The sequence below is a fragment of the Nyctereutes procyonoides genome, unplaced genomic scaffold (genome assembly GCF_905146905.1).
Source record: "Nyctereutes procyonoides isolate TBG_1078 unplaced genomic scaffold, NYPRO_anot_genome, whole genome shotgun sequence".
NCBI lineage: Eukaryota > Metazoa > Chordata > Mammalia > Carnivora > Canidae > Nyctereutes > Nyctereutes procyonoides.
Window position 1 is genome coordinate 15,660,265 of NW_026575140.1, and position 27,054 is coordinate 15,687,318.

General features: G+C 41.1%; 1 protein-coding gene across 1 annotated transcript; it reads left to right on the forward strand.

Annotated features, from left to right (window-relative positions):
- The first annotated feature begins 17,679 nt into the window (after positions 1-17,679).
- On the forward strand, positions 17,680-25,983 carry CLEC3A (C-type lectin domain family 3 member A). The gene is made up of 3 exons (XM_055306173.1): positions 17,680-17,868; positions 22,328-22,411; positions 24,367-25,983. Exons 1-3 carry the CDS (start codon positions 17,754-17,756, stop codon positions 24,756-24,758), a joined length of 591 nt encoding a protein of 196 aa, XP_055162148.1. The 5' UTR covers positions 17,680-17,753; the 3' UTR covers positions 24,759-25,983.
- The last annotated feature ends 1,071 nt before the right edge of the window (positions 25,984-27,054 follow it).

The following is a 27,054-nucleotide window of genomic DNA, read 5'->3' on the forward strand; positions in this document are numbered from 1 at the left end:
AAAACCCAACCAACCTGTGCATGTGTCTTCATTTGTCTGCATGTTTGTGCGTGTGTGTCTGTATGTGAAGCTGGAGGTGGCTGGAGCATCCCTGGACCTCTGAAAGGGCCCATGAGAATCTCAGGAAGCCTCCTGAGAAAGCCCAGCAGAGTGGTTCTCACGCGTGGGTTGTACATGAGAATCACAGGCAGCTAGTTCACAGCCAGGGTGACCGCAGACTAAAGCGCTTCCTGGGATTCCGATTTACAGCCCACCACCCCTTCCATGAGCAGGCCCTGTCCCATACCTGGCTCTGTGAGAAAGCGTGCAGGACTGGTGAATGTGTAATGGGGGAAGCAGGGAAGTGGGGAGAACTTGCCACTTATGTTTTTGAGATTATCTGTACATTTAAGGAATTTAAGAAATGTTAAGTTTAAAAAAATGCACAGATCCATAATAGCGTGAATTTTTTTTTTCCATCCTCTCTCTGTATTTTTACAACAACGGAAATAAATCCATTTGTCTGTGAGGCCTTTTCGTGAATTTGTAAAGTCTTAGCGTGAGGCTTTTTGTGAAGAAGGCCTCCTGGCTCCCTGCACACACACCCCCGTCCCCGAACACTCCCATGCAAACCTTATTCTAGAAAGATATTCAAGGCCCCTCAAGGAAGGCCTGGTCAACCATCTTCATCCCAAGGCAGCGAGATACCTGAGCTTGGACTTAGCGCGATGCTCCTACCACCTAGTGGTCAGTCAAAGGCACGCTGCTAATTTATCTTTACCTCCCATCACTTCTCATTCCCTGATCCAACAGACCTTTGTCAAGAGCCTATGGTATTGTCAGGCACTTCGCAGGACTCTGAAGGTAAGTAAGACTTTTATTCACTGGTAGTAATGCTACCAGTCACTTCATTAAGTCAAGTCATTCCCAATGGTGAAACTGAGTTCAGGGTTCCTTGCAGCTTCCTCTGAAGAATCACCCCAAACACTCTTTCCTCCATGCAACAGGGGGTGTAAACTAGAATCACCCATGGGGCTTTTCTGAAAATACACCCGTCTATTTCAGGAGAGGCCCACTCCCAAAGCTTCATATTCAGAAAGCCTCAGATGGGCTCCCTCCCAGTAAATATATTTTTAAAAACTCTACAGATCTTTATTTCTTACGTATTCTCTATCTTGCTTTCTCTCTCTCTCTGTCTCTGTCTCTGTCTCTCTCTCTCTCATACACACACGCATTAAGTTGGAAATCAGTTTTACATCCTGAGGCTCTTGCCCAGGTTTCAATGTGATAGTGACCTTTATATGGCATGTTAGAGCTTACAAACTCCCTCCACAAACATCCATTATTGTGTTTGACCTTCACAGGATAGTGTGCAAGCATAATTTCCATCTTGCTGATAAGGAAATTGGACTTCACAAAGGCTACTCCCTCAGGGTCCCATAACTGACCAGTGACAAGGAAGTGTCTCAAATTCAGATTCTCATCGGTTTCAAATCCCATAGTTTTCTGCTATTGTGCCCCTGGTCGGATGGTTGGTTGGACAATAGTAATGCAAGAGGCCAAGACTGAAGGACTGATCTCATGTGGGCCAGTCATTAAAGGATAACATATTAAAAGATAAATATCTGTTTAATAAATATTTTGGGGATGTGCAATGTATAAAGCATAGGGGAGGAACAGCTTTAGAATTAGCAAGCCATGCGTCCTGCCTTCAAGGGTCTTGGTATCCTCTGGAATCACCATATATCACATATATCTCCACTTAGACCCAATTGCCCCACCCCCCGCTCCCCATAATACACAGACACCCACTCAGAGCAAGTATGCTGGCAAACTAGCTCTCCAGAATTTTTTAAGTTATAATTTATAGCTGCTGATTTGTGTAAATAATCCCAACATGGTTAATTCCATGCTATCAGAAGTTTGACAATGAGCTTGCAAAATTCCCAAATACGTACACACTGGTTCTGATGTGCTGATACTAGTCGGTTCCTGCACACAATACGGCCACACATACAAAACAATACTGTTATCAGATTAGTACTATATTAGTTTCCAATTACTTCCATTAAAAATTAGCACAAGCTTAGCAACTTAAAACAATGCAAATTTATTATTTTATAGTTCTACAGGTCAGAAGTTCAGAAATGAGTGTTACTGGCCAACATCAAGGTATCAGCAGGGCCAAATTCCCCTGGAAACTCTAGAAAAGAATCTGTTCCTTATCTTTCTCAACTTCTATAGGCTGCCATGTTCCTTAGCTTGTGGTCCCTCCCAGCTACGGAATCATTCCAAACTCTGCTTCTGTTACCACATCTCCTTCCCTCTACCTCTGACCCTTCTGCTTCTCTCTTTATGAAGACCCTGTGATTACACTGGCCACCCAGATAATCCAGAGCAATTTCACCATCTAAAGACCCTTGACTTATCTGGAGAGTCCCTTCTGCCATATACAGGTTCCACAGATCAAGGTATAGGCATCTGTGAGGGGCCATTATTCCATCTCCCACAAATGCATGGATGAAAGCACACATAGGATCCTGGAAGGACCAACCAGCATTCACTTAGCACATTCTGTGTGTCAAGAACTTGAAAAGCAAAGATGCAGAGTCCTTCCTCTCAAGATGTGTCCTTTGGGAAGATCCAGGTAAGCCACCAGCCGGTCCAGAAATATTCCATAGTGGTATGATCTTGTTGCTGGTCTCCAAGTACCTGAGCAATATCTGCCTAGGTCTGCACTGTTCTCAGATCATTGTCACAGAGGAACCATACAGAATAGGCCTATAGTGGATAGGTACTATGCTCATTTCAGAGACCAAAAGGCTGGTGCTCAAAAAGGCGAAGTGTCTAAGGTTAGAGAGCCTGTAAACAGTGGAACCAAGACATAAATAACCCCCACATTTCACTCCAAAGTCTTACCCATTCCGTGACTAGGGGCCCATGGAAAGAGCCCTAGGATAGGATTCTCAATTCCTACAACCTACATATTTGTCCCATCTACAAAATGGAGTTGTATCAGGATTCTTTCTGCTGCCAAGAACTCAAACTAGCTTAGAGGGAAAAACAAAACAAAACTGGGGAAGAGGCAGCATTGCATTGGCTTATATAATTTACAAGATCCAAATTTACAAAAATGTAAGCTCCAAGACAGCAGGAGCCATATCTCTTTTGCACTTTGGTATTCCCTGGTGTGATGCCCGGTACATAAAGTAGGTTCCCATAGCAGACACACTTACTGGTGACTCCCAGGGAATCACACATAATTCCACCCCCTTAAAAGGAGGTGGAACTTGTGACTTGTTTCTAATCAATGGGATATGGCAACTATGGTGGTGGTACTCCCTAGATTAGGTTACATTGTATACAATTCCATCTTAGCAAACTAGAGCCTTTGCTGGCTTTGAGGAAGTGAGTTACTATGTCATGGGTAGGCTTGTGAACGGACACATAGCTAAGAGCCATGGGTGGCCTTGAGGACTGAGAGTAGCCCATGGCTAACAGCACTAAAACAGGGCCTCAGTCATACAGATCCAAGGAAGTAAATGGTGCCAAAAGCCTGAGTGAACGAGGAAGAGATGCTTCCCCAAGCAAGCTTCCGGATGAGAACACAGCCTAGCTGATGCCTTGATAGAAGCCTCTGAGCAGAGGACTTGCTAAGCCCTGACCCTTGTCTTGACCCAATAAGACTCATAAGATAAACTTATGTTTGTAATAAGTAAGACTCTAAGTTTGTGGTAGCATATTAGACAGCAATATGAAACTAAAACTGTATTCAATAAATATTTGGCAAAAAACAGAGAGATAAGAGAGGAAAGAGGGAAATTGAAGAAACAAATAGCCAGGTTGGTTCTGGAAGATATTTGAAATTAGAACAACTAAATCCAGAACTTCCAAAGATTTTGGTAAACTGGTTCACTCTCTCTCACACATGTGTGTGTGCATTAGATATGTCCAGATGGGTAAAGAGTAGCATGTGAATCTTTGTCTGCCAGTAACTACTTCCTCAGTAGTCTCAACAGGGGAAAAATTGAGTCTTGCTGATGGTTCTGATGTTTATGCCCCAGAGAGGACTCTGGCCTGGCTTGGCATGACTGGCCTGGAGATAAGATTTTCTGGTTAGTCAAATCTGGTTTACTGGTCTACCCCTGGAGCCCTGAAATGGGAGCTGTTCATCTCTACCTAAAGCAGAATTTGTTCCTTACAGCAGAAACTTTATAACCAAGAGAAGAAAAACATATGGGTAGAAAAAAAATCTGTTTATATTCATCATGGAGGAATAAGAAATTGAATCTCACAGGTGAGCATTAATTGAGAATACACGTAATAGTTCTCAAAAGTGTAGATGTCAGGAAACATTAGAATTTAAGCTTTTTGTGGGCAGAGATTTTTGTCTGTGTAGTTTACTGTTGTATCTTTTCACCTAGAACACTTCCTGGCACATTGCAGAACCCAATCAATATTAATAAATGGACAAACATGAAAGAAGGATGCAGACAGGGGCCATATTCCTGTAAAAACTAACCAATGGCCTTCCCACTCACAATCCAGCAAACCAGGTCTGACACATGCCCCATCTCCCTCTTTATTTATTCTCATCAACTCGACAAGCCTTGGTGGGGGATGGCATTATTATTCCAGAGGAAGCAGTAAGGAGCATGAATCCTAAGTTATGAATATGAGCTACAATTATATCGCTAAACTCAGAGCCTGTTTCCAGGAGAGTCTGATTAATATTTAATCAAGCCTTGTCAGTTATACAAAGTAAAGGAGAAATCCAATTTCCCTGTCATGGGACTACTCATTCACAGTGGAACATTCTAATTGCTAAACATCCAAGAATCTTGCTTTATTAAACAGTTATGCTCAACAAGTCAATTGAACATTCCTGGGACAGATTTACAAATAACAGTCAGTGGAACACTGAAAAGTTTACTGCTTACAATGATTTCTATTGATCAGGAAAAAATTGAATGAGCGAGCCAGATCAGGGAAGGAGAAGGGACTTCCTAGAGTCCCATGTGCCTGATCCTGTATCCTTAGGCCTGAATTATGAGATGTATAGTATAGCAAGAGATACTGGCATCGTTAAATAACAAACTACCCAGATTACAGTGATTGGTGTTCCAAAGAGAAAGAACTCAACATACAACTCCCTCCCCAGGAGTTTAAAAGAAAGCTCTGACTTAACAGAAGTAGTCCTTATAAAGAGGCAGGGATCTGAAAGATAAGTGGGATTTTGTCAGGTAAAGATTTTGTGACAAACCCTACTGGCTGTCTTTCCACAGTCTTCCTTGCTGACAGAACCCTGTTTTATTCAAGAATCTGGTAGTATGGGCACCTGGGGGCCTCAGTGGTGGAATGTCTGCCTTTGGCTCAGGTAGTGACCCTGAGGTCCTGGGATTGAGTCCCAAATCTGGCTCCCCACGGGGAGCCTGCTTCTCCCTCTGCCTGTGTCTCTGTCTCTGTGTGTGTCTCCCATGGAAAAAAAGAGGGATCTTGTAGTGTGTCCTTCATGTCAGAGAAAATGGGCCTACCTCTAGGGATGACCATGTGGCCCAACTCAGGCCAGTGACACATTTAGAGGAAATCTGCTAGGGAACATCTGAGACCGAGTTTCCTCCTGTGATTAAAGGGGGGCATGTGAGGATTCTTTCCATCCCACAAATCCGATCTCTGCTTTCAAAGTGATGCTATGAAGATGTGATGTTTGAAGTTATTGTAGCCATCTTATAACTGAGGAGAAGGCCCAGAGGATTGGGAAGATGCTGAACCCATGCCCAGTAGTGAGCCACTGAGCCCACACTGGAACAATGTCCCTCTAGATTTTTTTATTATATGAGAAAAAAAAAAGCACCTTTTGTTCAAGGTGCAGACTGTCAGGGTTTTAGAAAGGATTTTTACATCTGTTGTGGGCAAACAAACCACCCCAAACTTATGGACCTAAAATAATAGCTATTTCGCTTACTCAGAATTCCATGGGTCTAATGGAATTACCATGTGTAACAAATTACCCCAAAAGTTAGCGACTCAAAATAACAATTAACGTTTACTATCTTGCATAGTTTCTGTGGGTCAGGAATTTGCAATGTGCTTTATGATCTAATCTTGAAAGTCCCATACTGCCATTTCCAGAACATCTTACTAGTGACACAGTTCAGTGTTGCTCATAAGAGGGGACTCTAGTCCCAAGAAGTGAGGACTATTCATTGGGAGCCATCCTGAAGGCTGGCCATCATCTGCCTGTTAATTCTGTTTTATCAGACAGGGTTCTACTCGAAAAGCAAAGCCATTACAAAATGCACACATGTACGTACACACCCACATATTAAAGGGACTACTTCAGGGGGGCACCGGTTGGCTCAGTCAGTTAAGCATCTGCCTTTGGCTCAGGTCATGATCCGAGGGTCCTAGGATCAAGTCTCACATGGGTCTCCCTGTTCAGTGAGGAGTTTGCTTCTCCCTCTCCCTCTGTCCTTCCGCATGTGTGCTCTCTTTCAAATAAATAAAATCTTAAAAAAATAAATAAAGGGATTACTGCAGGGGTTTGACCTTATTCAATAGTGTAAAATGGTCTCTGTAAGACTGTAGTCTTCAGGCCTAAGGTCCATAGGGCTGGCCATGGGAAAGGGGAAGATGGGAGTAAAGTGAAAGAGAGGGAAAATGAGTTAGAACCCTCGAACACATGCCAAACCCTGATCAATCTCTCATTGCCTCCTACCTCGATGCTGCGAGTATCTGCAGGGGAATCTGATGCCTCACTATAACCCAAAATATACAGGGAAGAGAATTCTGGGAAACAGCTGAACTGGGCGGGGTTGACATCGTTCAACGCCACTGCAGTGGTTTATCTTTTAAGGAACAGTGACTTGGACAGGGCTCAAGAAGTTTCTGGGGCGGGGGGGTGTCGGGAACCTTCTGCTTGCTTTATCTAGGTACTAGTAGGAGGGCCAGATTTAAATTTTATGAAGAATCAGGAAGTTGTATTTTGCAACTTGGGCACATTTCTGTGCATATGTTATACTTCAATAAAATGTTTGTATTTAAATATATGTTTTACACTTATAAAAGCTTAGAAAACCAGAGGAAAAAAACCCCGCCATAATCTCAACACCCAAAAGTAACCATAATTAGTATTTTGACCTATCTCTATTTACATACACACACCCTCATTCACACTCTGTCTACCTATTACTGTCCACCCCATAAGTTCTGGTTTAAAACTGCTCTTTTCCCTTAGAAATATACTATGGGCATTTTCCATGTTGCTCCATATCCTTTTTGGCAGAATTTTAATGATGGCTTAGAAGTCCGATATATTAATCCCCCTTGAGTAATCCTCTTTCAATTTTTGGTTATAGAAATAATTCTTTTACTTACTCCTAAACTGTCAACAGACTTACAAGCCAGGACTGTTTGCTCCTTTATTTCCAACAAGGCATACTCAAGGCAAGTAGTGGGTTTTTCAATTGCAATCCCAGTTATCTGGTATATATTTTGGAGGGTGGCCTAGTCTCCTTGGGCAGAAATAAATTATAGAAGGAAGCGGGCGTGGTGAATGTGGGTCTTTCAGAGACATCAGCCTGTCTCCTGGACTTGCTGTCTCCACACCCAAAAAACCAGGCTCTGGGAATATTTCCTGTCTGGTTTCTACTGGAAGGAAGCCTTTGGCAAAAACCAGCATCCAGTGCAAATTGGATGGCCCCTCTCTGTTCATCGGGGGAAAGCAGAGGCTGAAAAAATCTCCTGAGATGAAAAGTAGATACTCATAAAACACTGACTCCTTCACTGTTTACCAGACATTCAAAATGGATGTGCTACTGGTTTCCTGAAAGCAAAGAAAAACTGGTTCATATTCTAAAGCCCTAAAGGCTCTGAGAAAAAGAGCAGTGCTTTCAGGACACCAACACGGCTCTCCAGTAAGCCACCATCTTGCTCCCTAACCTGAGGGACTTCTCCACATCTCTAAGAAAGGATATAACATAGAAATCTGCTTCTTACATACTTTTTTTCCTGGTGGGAAAATGGGCACATTCATTTTAAATAGTTATGTGCAATGATGGCATTTGGGGTCTTATTAGATGATATTATGGTCAGTGAGCACATAAATACCTGAATCCTGCCTTGGCCCACCCAACCCTCCTCCTTCATGCATGAAGGACAGTGGTGAATGGACACAAGGACTGATTTGGCCAGCACAGAGCTTGTGTCTCAACATCCACTTCAGAGCGCTCCACAGTATACTGAACTAGAACACAGAACCTTGCCCCAAATTAGGAGCGTCTGTATCTTTCTTAGCCCAGACCCACATCTGAGGACCTTAACACCATCCATCCAATTGCATATTATAGAGAAGAAAGAGATAGGAAGAAATGTTCATGGGAAGAAGCAAAGAGAAAGAGCCAGCCATTCCCATGTGGAACCCTTTTAAGAATCAATGACCCTGCCTGCCAGGCCATGTGATCTAACCTGTGTCCTAAAACAGACTCTCCTTTATTCCTCCTGGCCCATCACTGCTCCCTCCTCCTGGGAAGTAGACAAGCTAAGGCCTTCTCCTCCATCCCATCAAATATAATTAGCAATATGTATCATGAATCTTAAAATATTCATTCCCTTTGGCTCAGTAACATTAAATATTACTAATGCTTACTGCGGGCTAACTGTTGCTTTAAGTAAGTGCTTTACAAGAATTAATTTAAGTCCCACAGCAAGCTTATAATTTAAATACTACTGTTGTCCCCTTTTATAGATAGGGGAAACCAAGACGTGGGAGAGCTGAGAAAACTCAACTGCTGGCGGCATAGTCGACATTTGATCTCAAGCAATCCACACTCCAATCTGTGTTGTCAATCTTTAGACTATGCTGCCTTTCACGAAATCCATTTATAGACTAAAGTGTCCTAAGAAAATAATCTTGAGTACAGAAAAAGAATTAACACACAAAGATGTAGATCTCACCATCATTTATAATAAAGGCAAAACTGGAAATTAAACAACTGGAGGAAGTTTAGTAAAGTAAGGCACATGTTATGTATCCATTAAAACAGTGTGTGAGAACTTGGATTGTTGGCAGAGTACCAGGTGCAAACCTGTGGCTATTGCAGACCCGTCTGACGCTTCTATATGGTGCAGAGAGCTGGGTTCCTGTGAGCCATCAGCCATCCGCCTACTGCCCTCCTATATTAAGAAGAATCAGGAGGCCAGCTTCCCAGTAGAGGCTGTAGGACAATTCACCAAATGGACAATTAGTCCCACCGTGTTGGACAAAAATTTCACCCCAGAGTTAGAACCACTCAACATTTCCATCTACTTAATGGGTGTTGCTAGCATTTGCTATTGAACAGACATCGTTGCCAGTGTGTTATGGGCATTCACTAACTTCATCTCTACCTAGCAGGTGGGTGCCATTATTGCACCTTCTCTTCCTATGAGATAGGAGATACTGTAGCAGGGACACACAGCTGAGAAGTCATAAAGACAGAATTCAAACCAAGGTGGTCTCTTTTCAGAGTCTTCACCCTTAACCACCACCCCCACCCCTGCCATTTCCACAGAGAGCTTGTGGTGGGCACACCTTCTGCCCACCGGCCTGTGGGCATCAATGTGTGTGGTCTCGTGGCCAGCACATTCCTGCACTGAGAGTGACAGATACGTGAGATTGTGGGTCTAGAGCCTGGTCTGCATAGAGGATGGGGTAGAAGCAGGGACCAGGCAGGAGACTGTGGAGGGACAGAGGTGCTCCCCCTTTGCACCATATACCACCTACTCTCCTGCCCCTGACAAAACGAGCAGGGACATACATGCAGGGGGCTGGGGCATACTGGAAATCTCTGCATCTTCAGTTCAATTTTGCTGTGAACCTAAAAAAAAACTCTGCTAAATAAATTAACTTTTAAATCTCTACTTAGTATTTTCCTCACTGCAATCTAGTTTCCATGATTTATGCCTTACAAAAATTGCCTAGAGTCCTTTTTCTAACTCTCAAGACCAATGTTTATTTTAGTCGTTTTCCTGTTTTACTTCTTTGACATATTTGCCAGTTCTGTCTCCACTCTCCTCCCCAGGAACCTTCACTTCAGGTTCAAAAAATGTGGAATCAATGAAGGGAAACACAGCTTTTCTTTAGCTTTTCTGACCACTGAGTCCCTTCCCTGTCTCTACCCACCCGTTAAGTATCTGGGACCCCATGGATTTGTCTCTGATCCTCCTCTTTCCCCGTAGGAGCGTCCTGGCTTCAGACCCATCATCAGTTTCCCACTGTTATGTATCATTGATTCGTTATTAACAAATTATTGATTTTCCTCAAAGAACTCTTTTTTTTTACTTCATTCCAGTGTCCAATCATTATTTCCTATCATCAACTAGACAAATCCAGCAGTGTCCCATGAACACTTTAAGATTGATTTGTCCAATACCAAACTTGTCTCGATTCCTCCATCCTCTCCATCTTATGCTTCTCTTCCTCTATCTCTTCATTTATCTCAGATTCCAAAGAAATATAAGTAATGCCTTGTACATACAATCCATCTAACTATTTGGCTACTTTTCCTACTCTTTATAAGAAGCAGATATCATGGACACAATTTCCTTGGTATGCCCATCAAGGACAATTTCTTCAGTTTAGCCATGCAGTGTTTCAGCCTCAGGAGGCACTTTCTGGGGAGATGACTATAAGGCAATCCCTCTTTATGCCACTTAAACCAAATGAAATAGCTTGACTATTCAATTGAGCCAGCTCAAGGTAAACACAAGATGGCTTTAGTTATATCATTAAATTTCCACCGGTGAAATGGTCATGGACTTAAAAGTTGGAAACTTAGTTAATATCCAGAAAAGCAGGTTTTCTCAATGGTTCACTCTACAATCTGCAGTCATCTTGCTCTAAACAGAGAGAGTCTGCAAGCCTCTGGATTCTAAGGAAGAACAAGGATCGCACTGTTGTTACCTGAAGGTTGAAAACTGTTTTCACCAGGTCCAACCTTGGGAGACCTACAGAGAGGAATTATGAAGGTTTTCCACTGAGGGCTGCTCTTGCTCCCAGAAGAAGGGAGGTGAATACTGACTTATTTGTATTCTTGGACCATCTTGGCAGCAGGGCCAGGCAAAACTCACAATAAATTTGAGACGTTAGTACACCTAGGAAAAACAGACCAATGGAATGTTTGCTTTCTTTAAAAAATGAACTGTTCACTATATTGGGTGCTTGGAGGGGGTAGAGGGATAACAATAAGGGGGCAGATTGGATGGCTGCAGAGGAATGACTTCAGAGTGAAGTCAGTAAGAGCTAGGACATTATTATAATGATGATGGTTATAATAATAACTAATTTATCAATATAAAGTGCTCATATGAAATATCTCTTCTGTATCAGCCAGTATATTGATTGTTTTCAGAGAATCTTTTTAATTCTCCCAGTAATGGTGGCATACAGTTATTATGACCAACAACTTATAGGACAGAGAGGCTCAGAGAGATTAGTGAGCTAGCCCCAATCACCTAATTGGTAAGTGAGAGAGCCACAATTCAACCCCGGGTCCATATGATGTCATTTATGCACTTTCCACTACTTTGTGTTGCTATGGGAAGTGAGGACTTCACTGAGGTGTCTGGCTTTTCAGGGCCAAGGATGCACTGGTTTAGCCACTGTCTGAGAGGACCCACAAGAAGGGAGAATGGGATGGAGCCAGAAGAAAAATTGGTCCCAGAAGAGGAGAGGGAGCTGGTTCAAGATGAGATCATACACTAGAAACTAGCTCAGAGAAGTAGCTACCACAGGCCTAGAGCAAAACCCAAGAAACTCAGGGAGAGGTTAGCAAAATTGGCTGCCTTACTGGGTAGTGAATTTTCCATCATGAGAAGTGTTCAAAGTGGAGATTTGTCTTTCCTAAACCTGGGACTCCATTGTTCTAATTCCTCTACTCTGACTTTACAAAAAAAAATCTCATTCTGACTTCCTAGGTAAGCCTTAAAAAGCCCCAATTCCCCTTCACCACCAGCTGGGTCCTCCCCTCAACTGAGGAGACGAAGCTTTTTGGTTTTTGGTTTTTGTTTTAAACATTTTATTTATTTGAGAGATAGCGAGGGAGCATGAGCAGCAGGGGGCTGGAGGGACAGAGGAAAGAGAGGAAGAAGCAGACTCCAGGCTGAGCCGGGACCCCAATGCAGGGGCTCAATCTCAGGACCCTAGGATCATGATCTGAGCCAAAGGCAGACACTTAACTGACTAAGCCACCCAGGTGTCCCTTAAGGAGACCAAGTTTGACTAATACTTAGAAGCCGAAGATTCTAAGAAAGGTCACATTACTCCCTAAGGCTAAGTCCACCTTCTATCCCTAGAATAATGCTTTCCTTATAGGATTTACACACAAAAAAAATCCTAGCACAATAGTCAGGATGAGATTAATTGAATCTAAATCACCACTCTCTTTACTCCAAATCCTCTTGGTTGGACCGTTTCACATAATAGACATTTATTAAATGTCTATGTATTAGTCATTTTGTGAGGCACTAAAATTGTGCTGTCTAATATGGCAGCTCTTGGTCACATGTGGCCACTGAGCAGTTCTACTGGACAGTGTTGGTCTAGGAAATCAGCAGAGAATCTTGGCAAGATCCATCCCAAGGCAAAAAAATGTGAGAGATACAAAGATATAAAATAATCATAAAATATTGACAAGTTTTATGATAAAGTATTTTCAGTGTGGGTGCAAATGGAAACAAATCTATGGGGTTGAGGTAAGGGCAAGGATGAATCTGAGGACCTTACAGAGATACCTGTTGCATCTATCTGATGGTTATTAGGGAAGCCTAGGCTCCCTGGATGGATCCCCTACAGTGACAAGATGTGGCTTGCATGTTTTATACACATGCTCTAGGTTTCTTAGTATTCTCTAAGACAGATCAGGAAGCCAGTTAGGAGAAAGGACAAAATCTGACCACATCACACAACTAAAAAGTAACAGAGCTGAAATTTTAATCCCAAACTATTGGAGTCCTTGGCTCTTTATGTATATCCAGTGCTGCCTCATGTTAGCAGGGTCTTTGAACCCTATTCCTAAACCCTGTCTTCAGTTTTCTCTTCAAATTTCCTGACACTTTTCCCGTCACACCTACAAGTAAAGGCCCTAGGTAAAAACAAGACAACTTGCACATACACCATAACCAATCTTTCCTTCAAGCATTTCAACCTCACCTCTGTTATATCCAACTTCAGCCCTGTCACTTCCCTAAATGCTGCGCTTGAACCTCTGAACACAGCCTTCAAAGATTTCAGCCTTGAGTACTAACAGACAAACAGCAAGTAGGACGATGGACTTGTTTGTTAGACACTCTGGAAAACAGCAGCTTAGAGCAACTTTAAAATAGCAACCAGTGGAATAAACACATCAATTACACAGGGTGGTCAGGAGACGTGCTGTAAACAGCAATTTATTAAGGAAATTTAAACTCTAGTGACAGTTTGTAAATCCTCACCGAAAGGCTTTCTACCTAACAGCAATATTTTTATGGTTCCTATTCCCTGGCTATAAATGTGCACTTCTTCTTAAATAGCCCTTTCACAAGCCCTGGTCCAGCCCAGGAGACAAGCTGGTGACATCATCCTGCTCCACAAAAAAGGGATTGTTCAGCCTCCAAGAACACTGAGTGAGGCCTGGCTTCCCCGAGAACAAGGTGGGTTCAGGGACACCCGCCCCCATTATCTTTGATGTATGTGTAGTTCTTGATGTGATCTTTTCCCAGATTATTACCATTTTCCCCCTCCTATTCCTATTGGGGTTTTGGGGGTGGAGGCCATGTCTGATGTCAATCAGCTTTGGGACAAGGACAAAAACCTTACCTTAAGAATATCCTCAGATCTAACTCTCTTTCATCTTCTTCCAGCCAATCCTGCAGGCATTTAGTTTCCAGTGGTTTTCCCTAAAGGAAGATGAACTGAACTTGGAATCTCAGCAGGAGGAAGAGAAATTAAGGGAAAGCTCCCAGCCCTGTCTGGCCTCAGGGCCAAGCACCTGCAAGCCAACCAGAGTCTCCCCAGTGCTGAGCGGGATGGTTTCCTAGCATGACTCCAAGTGTTATTATGCCAAGTGAGTCTGTCTCTTTACTCTTCCAAGAGTTGAGTTGCTATTTCCTTGGTCAAGTGCCTTGTTGCCGGAGTCTCAGAGCAGAGGTTGAAAAGGAGGGAAGCAAAAGCAAAACCATCCTGCCACACATTAGTTAAGAGTTATTGAGCAAACACTGTACCGCATGCATAGTGGAGCTAATCCAGCACAGCTCCTGCCCTCTGGGAGCTTTCAGCCTAGCCGAAGAGCCTGACATCTAACCAGTAAACCAAGTAAATACATTTTTTAAATGAGTACCAACTATGAGAAGTGCTATAAAGGAAGCAAGGTACCTTCTTAGAGAAAACAGAGTAGGTCCTTGCTACATTATGCAGATAGAGAAGCTATGTCTGAGAAGGCTATCTTCGAGTTCAAATCTGGAGGACAAGAAGGAGTCGGTCATCTACAAAGTAGCACTAATTTGGACTCACACCAAGAGGTCAAGTTTGGGAAGGGGTGGTGGTATAGTGACAGGGAAAAAGTGTGTGGAAAAGCACCGTGGGTATGGAAAGACGGAACAAAATACAGCTCAAAATTGGCAAAAGATCTCCACAAAGGAAGAATCAGGTGGATCTCACCAGGTAGGAGGTCCTAGGAAACCAAAGTAAGAAGTCTGATTTCATCATAGGTACAATGGAAGGATTTGGAAAGTTTTAAGTCAGAGAGTGACAATCCCATCAGTGATGTGTGGAGCATTCCCTCAGTTGGGTAGGGGCAGAGTGGCTGAGCTGGGCCAGGACAAAAGCTCTTGGTGATGTCAGATGAGATGACGACAGAAAAGAGGAAGCAAATGGTGGTGGTGGAAACCACAGCATTGCTGCTGACAAGGACACAGGGAAGGGTGTTGCAGGCAAAAAATCAAGGGGGTGGCGTGGCAAGGCACAAATATTCTTCCAAGTTTTCAGAAATGGCCCCCTGAGTGGTTTGGGGACATGAATTGTGCTGGAGAAGAGTCAGGAAAAACAGACTTTTAAAAATCCATGGGATGTTAATGGGGGTAGAACCCAGAATTTAACTTCAACCATCACAAGTTTGAAATGTCTGAGACATCCAACTGGAAAGGTCACATGGGCCACTGGAACTGTCAATCTGAAGGAGGAGACCAAATTGATAGGTAAATGTGAGAGTCCCAGACAGAGAATTGGAAGTCACAAGAAGGATTAAGATCATCTGGGGAGAGAGAATTGGAGATTAGAGCAGCCCCGGAGAGAGTCCTGGCAGTACAGCTAGGGAAGAAACGAATCCTCAAATATTTAATTAGAGCAAAAAGTGTGGGCTTCAGTAGAACTCTTCTGGATGCTACTGTAATGGTGGATACACGACATTATACATTTATTTTCCAAGACCCATGGAGCTGTACAACACAAATAGTGAACCCCAATATAAACTATAGGGTTTAACTGATAGTAATAGATCGATATTCATTCATCAATTATAACAAATACACCACACAAATACAAGATTTTTTGGTTTTCTTTTCTTTGGCTTTTGTTTTTTTTTGCAAGATGCTAATAATAGGAGAAACTGGGGAGGGGGGTAGGGCAGGCTCTCTCTACTTTCTGCTCAATTTTTCTATAAATCTAAAACTGTTCTAAAAAATAAAGTATTAATTTAAAACGAAGAAAGCATAGGCTTTGAAATCTGGCTAAAAGAAAACAAATCCAAAAAAGCGTCAGAGGTTTCCTGGAAAGGAATAAGAGCCTAAAACAATATAGATTTATTTTGAAGAAAAAAGGCAGCCTTTTCTTACAAATCTAGTTTGAATATAGCATAGATCAAAGATCCAAGAGAAATCATTAGCTTTCCACAGCTATTCTGTACCTCAAAAATCTCTTCTCAGAGTAAAGGATTTGAGAAGCTGGCAAGAAGTATTTTCAATCAATCATAAGATCAGTTGTAAGCATTGATCCTTTTCCACATGGATATCAAAGCATATTTTTCACAGGCCAGGTCAAAGGAGAGATCTTCCAGGGTCAATCAAAACTAGGTTTTAAATTCTACTGCAATTCCCCTGGAATCTGACAGATGAACAAGTCCACTTAACTTTCCTGAGGTTCAGATTCAATCATCTATAAATGGAGAGAATACTTACTCAATACAATCCAGTCTATAAATGGAGAGAATACAAATCAGGGAGTATTTTAGAATACCAAAGAGATCTGGTATTCCATGAGTTGCACATACTATTATAATTAATGGTAAGAATGTCACAGATGTTATTACTATTATTATCATTAAGCACTGGGCATTGTGCTAAGAACTTGTAGCATTATCTCATTTAATCTTTCCAACAGCCCTGGACAGTAGGCATTCCTAGCTCCGTGTGAGAACAGGTTCAGTGACTTACCCAAGATCACACAGCTGATAAATGGGTGAAATTAGAACTTGAACACAGCTCAGCTTGCTTCCACAGTGCTGTCAAGTGCCTGCTCATAGAATGCCCAAATCAGTACAAGGAGTCTGCTTTATGAGTAAAATCTTTACTCTTTATTCCACACTTACATTGCTAAATTATGTCAGGCTTTTCTCTATCAGCGGGCTTACTTCGGTGTTAATACGTGGGTAGGGGACAAAGAAGCTTTCACTGGAAGGCAATGAAGATAGATTAGATGGTGGTTTTCTCCTAAGATCCAGAGGGAATCAATCAACCCTTGGTTCTTCCTATGTTGTCTCAAAAAGAAAATGAAAGATAAGGGAAGTCCCTTGCTTTTGATACAAAAGTCAGTCCGGTTCCTAATACTTGTCCTAAAAAGCCCATTGTTAAGGTAAGAATAATTAAACCAAGTCTTTCACTCTATTATTCTCTTATTTCTATATTCCCTTTGAAAGTATCTTTTAAGTAGGGTAATTTTAAGGCAGACAGCATTGGGTGATGGGGATTTGCAAAACAGCTATAGTTGATAGTTTACATTATCCTTACAGAAATAATTCACCAAATAAAAAAAAGAGAAATAATTCACCATCTCAATTTTCTTTTCATTCTAAAGTGTGTTTCCCAAAACTGTAATTCTTGATGAATCCACAAAATCTTACTAGAAAGCCTTCTGCTTTATCATGGACTATCAACTTTGGCCAACCCTGTTACTCACTGTGAGCAAACCATTCCCAAGTTCCACTTGAGCTGTGTAGACACAGGAATGTGTGTATAACTCTGGCATCACATATACACACGCATATGCAGTAGCTTTCCTAGTTTTTTGGGGTGTGCTTTGTTTATTTATTTGCCCCGAAAAAGGAATTGAATTTCCCAGAACATTAAAAGAACTGCAGAGCTCCAAATCAAGGGCTTAAATATTGGGGTCTTCACAGAGCTACTCCAAACTTTCTGCCCTTTAAATTTAAAAAAAAGGAAGACAAAGAAGGAGGAGAAGAAAGCAGGCAAAACCCTTAATCCCATAGTTAACTCTGATACGCTCTAAAAAGCGAGTCAAGTAGAAAATGTAGCAGGAACATTAAAAACTAAAAAAGTCTAACATGAGACAAGAACAAGGGGCCACCTTATGCTGCGGCCAGCCGAGGAATTCAAACATTTCGTCAGCAGGATTCCAGCCAACCTTCACACGCACTTTTATAAAGCTGGCCCAGGCTCTCCAGAGCAAGATGTGGCTGTGCAGTCTTCTTGCCTCTTAGCTACTTCACAGGAGCTGGCAAGGTGGTCATCAGACTTGCCCAGGAGCCATGGCAAAGAATGGACTTGTAATTTACCTCCTGGTTATCACCTTACTCCTGGACCAGACCACCAGCCACACATCCAAATTTAAAGCCAGGAAGCACAGCAAACGCCGAGTGAAAGGTAACGGGGCTTTTTAGCCCAGCAAAATTCTAGGCTTGCCCAGTGTGGGGAGGGACTGGGCAATGTTCATTTCCCAACTCCTCCAGGAGAACTATCCCTGGTGATAGTACCATGCCACCGTGTGGATATGGCAACTCAGGGGACAGAGTGGCCTTTTAATTCTCTGGAACAGTTTGATATTTAAAGGAATCATGTGGCAGGCCTTTTTCTTAATAGAAAAAGGTTTTGTACTGCATAGCCTTTGTCAAGTAAGCTTTGCCACGCAGAATGCTCTTCAGAGGGATATGTGGATATCCTGGATATGTGGATATCTGGTTTTTATGAGCAAGGGATCAAGTGGAATAGACTGATAATTAAAATATACTGTTTCATTTCTATACATAGTATAGCTGTTCAAATATATTTCTTAGATAACTATAATCTTATTAAATGGGTAGTCAAAGATATAGACCATTTTGTCACTGGTTATCATGTAGGTGTATTTTCACACTTCTGACAATATAAGGACAGTCTAAACTGCATGTTTAAGCTTTTTCATGTCAGAGAGAAACTGAACCTCTTTTTAAACTTAAAAATATTTCAACATGCAAAGTTACATAGTGTTCGAAAGCATTTTAATGCAATACTGAATCTCCAAGCAATCCTCAAATCTGAGTGGGTTGAACTGGGTTAACAGGCAAAAAAGAAAAAAAATAGGGGTACCTGGGTGGCTTGGTCAGTTAAACAACCAACTCTTGGTTTTGGCTCAGGTCATGATCTCAGGGTCTTGAGATGGAGCCCTGTGGGCTCCATGCTCAGCAGGGAGTCGGCTTGAGGATTCTCTCTCCCTCTGCCCCTTCCCCTGCCCACTCTCTCTCCTTCAAATAAATAAGTAAATCTTTAAGGGGGAGCACCTGGGTGGCTCAGGGGTTGAGCGTCTGCCTTTGACTCAGGCTTTGATCCCGGGGCCTGGGACTGAGTCCCATATTGGGTTTTCTGCAGGGAGCCTGCTTCTCCCTCTGCCTATGTCTCTGCCTCTCTCTGTGTCTCTCATGAATCAGTAAATAAAATCTTTTTTAAAAAAAGAGAGAGAAAAAAAAGAAAAAAACAAACCTTGCAAAGAACAAAGATGATAGCAATTTATTTGGAATATGCTGAAACCATAGCAAGAGGGAAAAAGCATCAAGAGAGACAAAGAGTGATGTTTTATCTTATCCTCTGAGTCATTTTCATTTTCATACCAGCGTATTTCAAGGTCAATATATATGATACTATTTCCTTATCAATTTTATTTCATTAGTAATAAAACATACAAAACATACCAACAAAGTGCAAGTCTGGACTTGACACAATGTGGACGACTGGTGGGTAAAAAGGAGGCTTCTCTTGGTGTGTCATGTTTTGAATATAATGAAGTGCCCTGAAAAGGGGGCATTTCTTTCTTTCTTTTTTTATTTCTATGATTTAGATCTGATGCAAAGTTTCTTCAGTGGCATCTTTTTCCTTTATAAAATATTAAACATTCTTATTACCTCTTTTAAATTGAAGATTAAAATACTTCTTGTGAGTGATAAACTATATTGGTGAAGATGAGGGCAGGGAAGATACCGTGTGATGTGGCCTATTTTTACTGCGAGCATTTCTTCAGCTCTGGGAGGTAGAGGCAAAGCGGTGACCACCCAGTAGGGATGTGAGGAGGGATGTGAAGAGGAGACGTGTGTATGCTGTGGGCATGTTTCTGAAGTCATTCAGTTCAGGTCACCAAGAGCTCCCCAACGCCACCCCCAACCACACGCAAGTGTGCACACATGCTTTTCCCTGTTTGCTTTTTAACTGACAGGGCCATACCTCTTCAACATCATCCTCCCAAGGGAATTTTTGTGAGTCTCCGCTATTAGGTCCAAGAAAGCGGACTCTACAGCTGTAAGGGAAGCAATAAGCCGAAACTTACCAAACACTTCTCTCCCCACTAACGCACATGCTTTTAAAACATTTTAAGCACCTGAGAATTTATGAAATCAAAAGTGAAAGCCAAAAAAAAAGTGAAAGCCATTTTTTTCTCTCCCAGCCCTCTTCACAAAATTACTCACTATTACCTATTGGGAAATAATATTCCCAGAGTTTTTCTAATGCACAATTAAAACCTGTTTTTAACTGAATAAGAATTGGTTATTCATTTATCTCATCTATTGAATCTTGGATAACTATCAATGTAAGGGATATATCAGTCTTTTTAATGACCCTATGATATTCCACTGCATAGATGGGTCATGATTCATGTTATCTATTCTCTCTTGATGAACTTCTGTGTGGCTTCTAATCTATCTTTTTTGATCCAATGCCTCAGTGAACTGCTTTGTGTACATATACTGACCCCATATTAGGTAGGATGTTATGATACACCTCTAGAAAACTGCAGGTTCAACACATTTTCCAACTGTTTCCCAAAATAATAGCATCAACCCACATTGCTCCCATCTTCAGTGTATGAGAGTGACCATTCCCACATACCCTGACAACTTAACATTGAATCATCAGCTTAAGCTCTGTCAAGGTAACCAAAAAACAAAATATCTCTCTTACTTTGTATTTCTTTAATTGCTAAAAAGGTTGACATTTCTTTGGTTGTCAATGAGGTTGAAGGTATAATTCATATGTCTACTGGTGATTTTCCAGGAATTTTTTTGCATTTCAATACTGAAACTACTTTTGGAGAAAAACAATAATAAAATGAAAGGGAGTTTTTTGGTTTTTTACTCAAAATGTTAACTGGGTGACTTAGCTCAAAAACAAAATTTCCCTGGCCTTTAATTCATAGGTCTCAACAAATTACGTGTTGCACAAATGAATACAATTTAATTTTTACATTGAAGTAGTTATTCCCTGTATTCATTGTAGACAAAGCACATCCACATTTGTCACAAAGGTTAGAAGCAGAAGCCAAGCCACCTGGATAATGATTTCCATAATGATCTCCCAGGAGCCTAATATTATTCATGTCTTCATGTTAATTACAATACTTACAGCTTCCCTGTAGAGGCCACATATTTATACAGAATGGAGCAGGAAGCTGAGAGGGAAGGGAGATGACATTGGTATGGCTGACAACTTGAAACTTGGAAGCAAGTCTTTAGTGGTCTTTGTGAGCCAGGCCTCCAACAGTTGAAGGTTTTCCATTCTGAATGTGCCCTTATATTTATTCTGGGTTGAATGGTCTCTTTGAGGAAATTCTTGGGTTATTATATTTCTGAGTTGAGCTATTGGATGCTTTCAAAATTGATGTGCATTATCAAGTGAAACAAGAGGTGGGGTCCATCCCTGGATACAGCAGAAGGCATTCCTAACCCAATGTGGAAACACCTGGCTTGCAAATCACATGTTTAAGAGGATGATGAATCAACATGTGTGGATTTAGTATTGTGCTGAAAAATCCAGAACAGAACACAGATTCCCCATAAGGCAAATAAATAATGAGGCAGATGGGGACGAACCATACCAAACTTTAAGCATCTTTTCTGTCCAAGGCCATGTGCTTGGGATCAGGCAATTACTTTGCAGGAGCAGATCAGAAGGATATGAAAGCACAGAATTGGAGTAAAAGATATTCAAATCCCGACCACACCTTATGAGCTGGCGGGCCTAAGGCAGGTTAATTCGGCTTCCTGTGCCTCTATTTCTTCTATGAACTGAGGATAGTGAGAGTGTCTATTTCACAGGAATATTGAAAGAATTAAGCCCCTACTACACAGTGCATGATGGTTTTAATATTTTTTGTCATTTATTATGGTTTATTATAATTCTTGCCTTTGAAGAGTTCAAACTGTCAATTTCTAAGACAGTCCCCATCAGTCCTAGAATCTTGTTTATTCATTACACTATGAGCAGCTATTATACGTCAAGCATTGTGTTAATCATCAGGAGCACTATGGACAGTAAGATACATTGAATTAAGTAAAAATAATTATAGAGAAAAGTTCTCCCAAGAAAAGTAAAGGCTCAAAGAAAGAGATCAGTCAGACAGATGCTAATATAGAGACAATCACCATAGAAGAGTTTTAGAAAAGATATTTCAGCTCAGTGAGGAGATGGACAAGAACTGGAGCAAGAGTGTTCCAGGCAGGAGGAACCCAAAAGAGTGGATCCCAAGATGACATACCTCGCTCTAAGATGCTCTGAAAGTCAACAAGTCTGATGCCTGATAGGGAGAGAGTCCCACAAAATGGGGCTGGAGAGGTATAGCAGCCCTGTCTCAGAGAAGGACCATTTAGTACGATTACCACAACCAAGTTCTTATGAATCTTCTTGACCAACTTACTTTCATGCATTAATTTCCATGTACACTTGGCCCAGTTTCATGAAAACCACCCTCACCTTAGATTCTCAGCTTAGATTCTGGGTTCCAAAGCTTTATTTTATTTTTATCTTACTTTACTCATGCTTTCCATTCCTCCTACCCTACCCCACCCTAAAATATCCCCAGAAAAGGATGGAGACCTGAAGACTCAAGTTGAAAAGCTCTGGAGAGAAGTCAATGCCCTGAAGGAAATGCAAGCCCTACAGACAGGTAAGACCCAACGTATCAGGGCTTTGTCTCAAAAGACAGAGGAAAAGAAATCATGATTTTCCAGCAATTCAAACTATACCCACAATACATGTCAGGTTCTAAGTGACACTCTTTAAAAGAGACATTTTCAAACCGAGGATACCTGTGTTGCCCAGATGGTTAAGCACCTGACCCTTGGTTTTGGCTCAGGTCATGAGCTCACAGTCATGACATCTGCATTGGACTCCACACTCAGTCAGCATAGTATGCACAAGGTTTTCTCTCTTCCTTTCCCTCTTCCCCTCCCCACCACAAGCAAGCAAGCAAGCAAGCAAACACAAACAAACGAATGAATGAATCTTTACAAAAAGAGAGAGATTGACAAGCTAGAGAGGTATCCAGGAGAAAGGATCCAAAAGCTGGGGAGACAATTCTTTTGGGAAATCAGCTTGATTTTCCACTCCCTTCTCCTATATATAGGTGGTATAGAAATAAAAATAGGCATCCGAATAATGCATTTGAAAAGTTTTTCCATAACTCTTCTCTAATAGGCAATGAAACAGAATTGAAGCAAATATTCATTGGTGAAGATACTTAGCATTCATTAGATGTTTACTAAGTGCCCACTGGGAGATCTGCTGAGGTTCAACTAAACACGGGATCACAGGACTCAGTCTGACCACATGGAGGACCAGATGCAAATGGAAAGCCATTGGTTAGAAGCACAGCTTGGCATTCCTCTTTACACAGGAGTAGAGCTCCCAACAGCCTATGCAGCTGTACACCTGTCTTCCAGGAGTTACCCTCCTTGGCCCCCAGGGGTTAAGGAAAAGAGAGCCACACTGGGTGGGTTCAAGAATAGCTCTTGCTCACAAGAGTTATACCTCCAGGATCCAACACCTCACATAGCAACTCCAAAAGCAGAACTTCAAGGGTCCTGCAAGAGACCTGTCCAATTATAAGAGTTACTGCTTTTAGGGAAGTCTAAAGTTATGGCTTTCCATCAAGGATTTATAACTCCCAGGCCAGCTTTGTGTTACCAGTTCAAGGTCATTTTTACCACAAGCAACTTTGCCTGGTCATACTGGTGACATATTCCATTTATCAGGTTTCCAGGAAGAGAATACAAAAGCCAAAGGAAGATTAAATGCCCATGAGGAAGGCAAAAGAGTTTTATTAATGCCTTACCCACAGCTGGGCACTTTAAATACATTACAAACATTAAAACACTAGTCCTCCAACAATTTATGAGATAGGTACCATTATGATTATCCTCATTTTATAGATGAGAAAACTCAGGCATAAATAAATAAGTATTTTCTCCAACAATTACACACCTAGTAAATGTCATGGTCTGGTTCTCCAGACTTTGCCCTAAAACTATCTATATGTTTGGTTTATCCTGAATAACCTAAACAATATTACCAGGGCTGAGTTACCTGCATAATAAAACCACTTTCTTTCCATATGTCAATTCAGACTCTTGTTTTTGTTTTCTTAAATAATTATGAAATACTAATACTTTAGTTCCAAAAGTTCCAAAGAAAGCAGCATACAATAGAGCTACACAAAGAAACAAGCATGTGTATATCAAAGCAGCATGAAACTAAAAATGTCTTGAGGGTGGGACAGACCTGAGTTTATGTAGTTATGATCTTATATGCTACGTAAGTTGCATCTTTACACACAAAGTCGTTATAAGTAACAACTTCTATTAGGCCTCAATATCCTGATATGTAAAGGTGGGAGAAATAAAATCTCACTTTATGGGATTATTGTGATTATTACATTAGTTCATTATTATAAAGTGCTTGGCACAAGGTCTGACACATACAAAATCTCCAATAGATGTTAATTCATAATTATGATCACACATCACTATAATTAATAGTAATATTAACTACTATTTTCCAAGTCCAATCCTGGATGTATAATACTCAAAAAACACTAATATACCAAATTTCACATCTTTACAGTCTGTCTCCGAGGCACAAAAGTTCACAAGAAATGCTACCTTGCTTCAGAAGGTTTGAAGCACTTCCATGAAGCCAATGAAGACTGCATCTCCAAGGGAGGAACCTTGGTTATCCCCAGAAACTCTGACGAAATCAATGCCCTCCGAGACTATGGTAAAAGAAGCCTGCCAGGTGTCAATGACTTTTGGCTGGGCATCAATGACATGGTCACAGAGGGCAAGTTTGTTGATGTCCATGGAGTCACCATCTCCTTCCTCAACTGGGACCACGCACAGCCTAATGGCGGTAAGCGTGAAAACTGTGCCCTGTTCTCCCAGTCAGCTCAGGGCAAATGGAGTGATGAGGTCTGTCGTAGCACCAAGAGGTACATATGCGAATTTATTATCCCTTAATAGACCCTTCTCAAAAATGCAAGATTGATCACGATTTACAGGCTGATGGTTCACAAGAGTAAGTCAGACTCGTCACATGGGCATCTTTTGTGTCCACAGGTAAACAAGAGTCAGCCAATTTTGCTACCACATTTCACTGTGATTTTGCTCTCTATGGAGTATAGGAGGTCAGAAATAATGATCCAGCTATGTGCACAATGTTAATGTGGCTTCTGCAAAATGGGCTATCTAATCCTTCCCACTTTCCTAGGCCCTCTCCTTTGTACAGAAACCAGGTCTGTTAAAAACACAACAGCTACCTGGAAGATTTTCTCTTGGAAGTTTAGTCTATATTTGATTGATGAGCATTCTCTAAATCAGAAATTCTGGGGGCTATATAACCCACAAACCTCTTAGTCTGATGCCCAATCTGTTCCATCCCAGTCATAGCATTTTGCTAGCCCATAAACCTTTCTGAGTCGGTGCATCCCCTGGTGGGACCTGCATCCTGTCTGCCACATCAGAACATGGATATCTCAGAAATGTTCTGATTTAACTTTGTTTTCTTCATGACCCTCTTCCTCCACCATATACACACCCTGATTTTGAAAATGCCCGGTCCAGTCCTGAAAGGGAATGATAAAACAGGATATTTGGTCAATTTGTAGTCCCAGAATTACATTACTATTTCTGACTTGAATAGGTAACACTAAGGCAAACTGTATGGGAAAATAAAGTAGGAAAAAAATAAGTTTACTTTTCCCTTGCTTTAGTATCCTTATCCTCCTAGATGAAATTGAGGGTTGATATTATATATGTCAGTTTCCTTTACATACGTTTTGTATTATATATGTGTAAACAAGCATATATTGAAGTCTATTAGGGGCAATCTACCTTTGGAGGTTGAACATTGGATTTAAATAATATTATTTTGGAGTCATACATCTATGCAATATTTTATTCTGTCAAATGCTATTTCCATTAAATAGTTTAACTAGATTGTATAAAATAACTTTATTGCCTAACATGAAATTACAAAGCTTAGGCATAGGGGAAATGGGCTTTTTAGAAGCCAGGAATTCTAAGTATATTCTGTTCTTCAAATAAATGTCATTTTCTTCTTTAAATATTGAATATGTTTTATGAACAATATCTTTCTTTGCAAACTCGAATTACATGTGCTTGGAATTAAGTTTTAGTTTTTTTCACTGCACAATAATAAAGCCTGAGTTCTGATCGACGTGGATGTATTTGGATGTTGATTAGTTATTCAAACTATGTTAGTTTATATCAAACTTGGCACAAGTTGAGGGGAGGAAATACCCTAGATCTGATCGAACTGGTGATTTAGATATCTTAGGAGAATAATTTTATGTGACAATAAGGAGGTAGTCTGAAGAGAGGAGGAGAATATTAAAAAGAAAGTTGTACCTATAGTTGTTTTTGGTTGGCCCTGACCAATCCCCTATTCCGACACAGCAGAATTTCCCACAAAGATTATGACAATAATGAAATTAATAGACATTGATGGTAGTAAAATCTCATCATACTCCAGGTATTGTGCCAAATTTTATATAATTCTCATTAATCTCTATAACAAACCTGGGTATTAGGCTCCAGAATTATTTCATTTCATAGAAAGAAGAACAAACTGAGAAAAGAGAGATACTAACTTGTCCCACATCACACTCCAGGAAGTAGTGGAATTGTGCCCAGAACCCAAAAAGTTGACTCAGATCCTACTTCTTTGGCAACTATGGAAGAACTGTAACAACGTCAAGCCTGTTCAAGTAGGCAATGGAAGTGGACTCTAATCCATTCTCCCAGTTTCTGTCATTTGGGATAACATTTTGGGCAAACAGCTGACCTTGGTAAGGCATTCAGTCTGAGGTTGTTTCAAAAGGGTAAATAAAGACAACCAGGGTTCATACAAGTCTGTGTCAGAGTTTGGGTCTCCAGGAGATGGGGAATATAGCTAAGATGATCCTTCTCCCGAGTACTCCAACCAGAAAGATCAAAATAAGCTTAATTCAAAAGAATAGATGAAGGTTAGTGAGGGGAAATCACAAAGAGATTAGCATGAGGAAGAGCAGATGGATGGGAGACAGAGCAAACTGGAAAGAGTAGATTAAGAAATTATCTGGTTTGCCCAGAGCTGAACCCATGACCTCGACTTTATTATTTGGCCAACAAATTATCCAAAAACCATACCCACAAGATTCAATAACCTAGATTTCCCTTTAGTCTATTTTGCTTTTTGGATACTATTTCTCAAACAGTTGATCTTCAGGCAAGATTAATAAATAGGTCTTAACTC